The sequence below is a fragment of the Hippopotamus amphibius genome, chromosome X (assembly GCF_030028045.1).
Source record: "Hippopotamus amphibius kiboko isolate mHipAmp2 chromosome X, mHipAmp2.hap2, whole genome shotgun sequence".
Classification (NCBI taxonomy): domain Eukaryota; kingdom Metazoa; phylum Chordata; class Mammalia; order Artiodactyla; family Hippopotamidae; genus Hippopotamus; species Hippopotamus amphibius.
In genome coordinates this window covers 104828703-104834702 of record NC_080203.1, presented here as the reverse complement: position 1 = coordinate 104834702, position 6000 = coordinate 104828703, and the positions used below count along the sequence as shown (strand labels likewise).

Below are 6000 nucleotides of genomic sequence, written 5' to 3'. Positions count from 1 at the left end.
GCTGAGACGAAGTGAGAGAGTAGCATAGACATATATATACTACCAACTGTAAAACAGATAGCCAGTGGGAAGTTGCTGTATAACAAAGGGAGTTCAGCTCGATGATGGATGATGCCTTGGAGGACTGGGATGGGGACGGTGGGGGGGGGGGGGAGTCGAGGGAGGGAGGGGATACGGGGATATGTGTATAAATACAGATGATTGACCTTGGTGTAACTCAAAAATTGGTACAAGGGTGTAAAGCAATTATATTCCAATAAAATTAAAAAAATAAAAACGAAAACTTAATCTTAAGAGAGGTCCAGGAAAGTGCCCACCCCTGCCAGGCAATGGCAAAGTGAGATCCCTCTGGGATTTGGGCGACCAAAGCACGTTTTCTAGTTACTCTGATGACACCTGCGATCCTGGGGATCTTTTGCCAGACGCCTACAGCTTCAGTTGAGGTCGCCAAACTCGCGCAGCTTGGGCGGCGCCAAAGCCGACTGGTCTGGAGGTGAGCGCGCGGCGTCTGGCGGTTGCCTAGCGACGGCGTCCACGCTAGTCCTCAGTCAAGTCCGCGACGGTTTTCCAGCTACGGAGAACACGGACATGGAGAGCGAGGGGAGCTCACTTGTCTCCCGGGACTTGCAGACCGCAAAGAAGGACGTGCAGCTGCGGGTGACCCCGTCGGAAGTGAAGTTCCTGGACGCGCTGGCAGGGAAGGTCTACCGCCTCCCAATTACCTTACACAATCTCGGCCGATGCAACCAGAAGATCCGGTTTCAGGAGCCTGTCAAGCCACAGGTAACAGGGGTGTTCAGAGCAGGACCTCAGGAGGGCCGCGGTTCCGAGAATGCCTCCCCCCCTGGGTACCTGATTTGTCCTGGGGAGTAGGCACCCGGCTCCTGCGGGGGTGTGGGCAGGATTGAACTTCCTGGGGAGCGGTGATTTGGTGTGCTGGCCTTTTGTTTTGCTGTTTCTTCCTTTTTGCTTGGGGCTGGGGGACAGGGTGGAGAAAAGTCTATCTGGAACCTCCCAATTTCTTCATTCCGAGTTTGGAAGGAAGGGAAAAGGATTTCATGTCTGTCTCCTCTTAACAGCCCAGAATCTATACTTCATGATACTGTAGAATTATGACAACAGATTCTCTATTAACTACCCTTTGGATCATACAATGCCTGATTATTCCAGATACTGTAGGATAGTGGAAAGATTTATTATTTCATGTTCTAACAAACATTTGTTGAGCATCTGCTACAAAATAGGCAGTAGGTAGTGAGGGATGTAAAATGGAGACAGTCCTGCCCTCATAAGACTTAGAAACTAAGGAGGGAGCTAGTACTATTAATCAGCAAAATTAATGTTCTGAGAGGCTATCCCTGTCTTCTGATTTAAAAGTTGACAGAACTTTATCTCACTGTTATTTTAGATTATCTGTGTGAATGGATGGATATTAGTTTACTATGATCACCTGTTCGCAGGGAGCCTTGATATAGAACAGGTGAAAAGAATTTTTGATATGTAAGTGATAATGACTTCATTTTTTCGTGGGATATTCCTAATGATAATGATATTGAATGCAGCTTCATCTCTCTATGCAGAAATGGAAAGGTGTCTATGATTTGTTTAATTAAAATTACACATATTTGTATAGATAGATAAATGTATGGTAGTGATTAGGAAGGCAATGAGAAAAAGGACTTTTATGCTCTACTTTTTACACTTAAAAAATTGACCTACTGTTTACCTAAAGTGCACAGATCTTGAAAGTAAAGCTCGATAAATTTTTATACACATAAATCTCCATGTAGCCACCACTTGGATCCAATCAGAATATTTCCAGCACTCCAGAAGGTTCCCTATAGTGCCTAGAGTAATCACCCCATGGAGGTGACCACTGTACTGACTTGTAATGAACCGGATTAATTTTGTCAGTTCTTGAGTTTCATATAAATGGAATCATTCTTCATTGATTTTTGTATGTACATGTTTTAACTATAGTAATGTGTTTATTTTGTAATAAAATCATACATCACAGAGATTATTAACTACTCTTTAAATTAAGAAGTACCTGATTACTCCAAATACTGTAAAATTAGGGAAAAAGTTTATTATTTCACTAACTCACTACATATTTATTGAACAATTGAATGTATATCTGAAAATATTTTCTTTTAAAGTCAAGCTGGCAGTAAATCCCAGATGTGAGCAAACACTATTTTATGGATGTCCAGGAGACACTTGTATGAGTGCTTTTTATGCAATCAGAAGAAAAATAATATAATTAGTTTTATTGTGGTTTTTATTTAGACCACAGGTCTTGACATTGGCAAGAGGATGGCCAGACAGGTTTACTAGTTAGAGGCCAAAGCCATGAGCTCAATATCAGTGTGAACTTCTCTTTGTTGCAAGATACAGATGATATGCACTCCTGGTCCTTCATAGGCATAAGGGGAATTAGGGAAGAGACAGATGAGTAAAAAGTGTATTGTGTCTTGGAGGAAAAAATAAAAAATAAAAACAGAGTGCTATGGGAAGGTCATTGTCATCATCACTACTGTAATTACTTAGGAAATAATTCTCTTAACACACAGCAGTGCTTGTTTTCCACTTTTCACAGATCCTGCATTGCCTATGTATTGAGTACCCACTGTGTGCTGTATGCCACCTACCTTGGGTTGCTGTTGGAAAATTAAGACACAGTCTTTATCTTCAGTGTTTTGCTGACTCTTGTGGCCTCTGGTTCAGTCCAGCCACTTACTCATAATTGTCCTTTTACCCCCATGGCTCAGACTTCCTTTTCTTTTGACCCATGTTTTCATTCCCCCCTCCTGCAAGAATTAGCGCCTTCCAAATCCCACCCATCTTTGAGGGTCAAAGTGAGTTATTTTGTGAAACGTCTTCTCTTGTATTATCTACAAATTATTTCTCCCCTACTGGATACTAATTGCATTTAGAGACATTCATTATAGTTTGGATTTGTATCCAGATGACTCCTGGTAAATGTTACTTTCACCTCAATGGCCAGTACATAAGCTCCTAAGAGTAGGGGTGGTGCCTTACACACCTTTACAGACCACTCAGAGTGCTCAGAAACTTGTAGTTTGGGCACATGCTGCTGAAGCACTATTTGCCGTTCTTTTTTTTAATTTATTTTTTATTTATTTTTATTTTTTTTTGGGGGGGTACACCAGGTTCAATCAACTGTTTTTATACACATATCCCCGTATTCCCTCCCTTCCTTGACGCCCCCCCCCTCGAGTCCCCCCCACCCTCCCTGCCCCAGTCCTCTAAGGCATCTTCCATCCTCGAGTTGGACTCCCTTTGTTATACAACAACTTCCCACTGACTATTTTACAGTTGGTAGTATATATATGTCTGTGCCGTTCTTTTTTAAAGGAAGATGGTGAAACCTGTTATATGGACTTCCAGCACCCAAAGACCTACGTGGGAAATAATCTATCCCTTGCTTTCTTATTGTTTGGTAGTCGATGGGAGTTGAGAGTTGAGCTGTGGTAGTTATGAGGTGTCAGAATCATTGTTCACTGTAAGTCTGATGCTTTTAGACCAGTGGCATCAACACATCACTCCAGCGTTCTATATCCCTCATTGCTGGAAAGCACTGCTTAGACTCAGTCTGGTATTTAAAGCCCTGAATAGTTAATTTCAATTTGACCACCATTATTACTCATTGAAGCTCTTTGCCCAACTAGGCAAGCTTATTAGCTGTCTGCTGAGAGATTATTTTGCTTATTCTTTTCTCTGAGTGTGCCTGAGATATTCCTGCCTCCATAGGGAGCACCTTTGTTTCGTCTCCACCTTTTACATCCATCTTCTAAGCCTGGGTTGAGTGCACTCCTTCCTAGCCCACAGTAATCGTGTTCTCTCATGGATTTTCATGATACTTTTGTCTGCATCACTCATATGACACTTGATTAGTCCCTGGTTTACATTATTTAATTTTCAAGGGGTATATAGTCTGCTTCTTTAAAGAGATTGTATATTCAGTAGATTGTTTCCAGTTGTGGGGAAAGAGCTTAAGTTTTAGAGTCAGATAGATGTGTGTTTTGAGTCCTCACTGACACAGTGACCTTAGGTATTAATTACACCTACAGGTCCCAGTTTCTCTTCTCTACTCTGGGAGCCTTAATATCAGCATTACAAGGCTATAGAAGTGTATTAAGTGAGCTAATAGATGTCGAATGCTTGACCTACCAGAAGTACTCAACACATAGCAGTTCTCTTTCCCCCTTCAGATTTTTCCTGGAGTCTAGCAAATGTTTTTCAGGAACAAAAGTTCTTTTTCCGCATTGGTCTGTTCCTTTTTATGTTTCCTCCAAGTTATGAAGTCTAAGTCCTTATGCAGAAAGTATGTAAAATGCTGTATGTATTTATAAATGTATGTATGTGTACATGTATATATGTATTTAGATTAACATTTTTATTAGATTACTCTTCCCTTTTTTTCTATATCCTAGTACCTCATACTTCTAAAGGAGCCCATGAGCATTTACATATTTCTCGACTGACTGCATTTTCAGTTTTAGTTCGTGTACCATTAAAAGCATATCTGAAGCATCTAGAATCTGATAGGTATAAATATAGTCATTAAGTCTTTCCCTTTAGGGCACAGATATTGCCGATGTCTTGATAAATCTCTTGAAATAATGTACACTCCTAACTACAGTTGCTCATACTATTTTCTTATTAGGATTTAAGATGTATAATTTGATTTTTTTTTCTTCTACCGAAGTTCAAACTGATTTTGAACAATATGGGTAAAACACTTGCTTCTGGCCTTCAGACGACAGCTATGGTGGAATATCATCCTGATAAGAATGAAGACACTTTTGACCAACTTCTTATTTCAATAGGAAATAAAACAATAGAGATCCCTCTAATTGGGTATGTATTCCTCATATTTCATGCTAACATTTTGAGTGCTCTTCAAGTAATAAGGGTCACAGTAATATTTTGTATTTTCTCTAATAGGGCTTTTTGTATCTACAGTTTCCTTACAAATGAACTTAAAGAACACATTTTTAGCAAATTGTAGTATTCAAAACAAATGGAAGACTAGTTTTCTGTTTTTTTTATTAAAATCAATTAAAAACATCCAACAATTGCATGTATTCTTTTTTCTCTTGAACTCACATCGTCTTTTATTTCTGCCATATTTTCTGTACCTTTTGATAGCAAGATTTATTAAAGGATGCTATTTTTGCTGTCTCCGCAATCTTATTTTCCATTCTTACTCCAACAAACTCAAGATGGGCTGTTTTCCCTAGCTTTCCAGTGCAGTAGCTCTTGCATATTGCCAGTCTATTGGTACCTCCTTTGTCTTTATCTTACTCCATTTCTCAGCAGCATTAAACACAATTAACCATTGCTGCCTTCGTGGACCACTTTACTCTCTTGATTTCCCTGCTACTACATTTCTTAATGATTGTTCCTTCTCATCCTACTTTACTTTTTTTTTTAAAAATTTGAAATACAATTGACATATAACATTGTGTAAGTTGAAGGTGTACATGTTGATATGATACATTTATATATTGCAATATATTACCACCACAGGGTTGGCTGACACCAGTATCACAGTACGTAGTCATCATTTCTTTCCTGTGGTGGGAACAATTAAGATCTAGTCTGTTAGCAGTGTTCAAGTTTATAATACATTATTGTTGCCTGTGATCACTATGCTGTATGTTAGCTCTCTGGGACTTATTTATCTACTAGTTCCCAGTTTAAGCCCTTAAACAGCATCTCCCCAGTTCTCCTACCCTCCAGCCTCTGGTAACCACCATTGTACCTTCTGTTTTTAGGATGAATGTATTCCTAAATAGATTATTGTGAACCCATATTCACATTTTAATTTAATTTTCAATGATTGTTGTGTTTATTTCACAGAATTTTAAATAATACAGATGTTTGGCTTCAAAAAATCAAAATGTGCCCTTTTGAGATTGGCTAAAAAATATGAACTGATATAATGAATATACTACAGAACTAAGTAACTGG

At 39.2% G+C, this 6000-nt stretch overlaps 1 protein-coding gene across 1 annotated transcript in view; it reads left to right on the top strand.

Annotated features, from left to right (window-relative positions):
- The first annotated feature begins 329 nt into the window (after positions 1–329).
- CFAP47 (cilia and flagella associated protein 47) overlaps positions 330–6000 on the top strand; it is a 474307-nt gene continuing 468636 nt past the window's right edge. Inside the window, exons 1-3 of the mRNA XM_057717674.1 lie at positions 330–337; positions 423–783; positions 4733–4884. Of these exons, the coding sequence (XP_057573657.1) occupies positions 330–337; positions 423–783; positions 4733–4884 (521 nt within the window). The remainder of the gene's footprint in view (positions 338–422; positions 784–4732; positions 4885–6000) is intronic.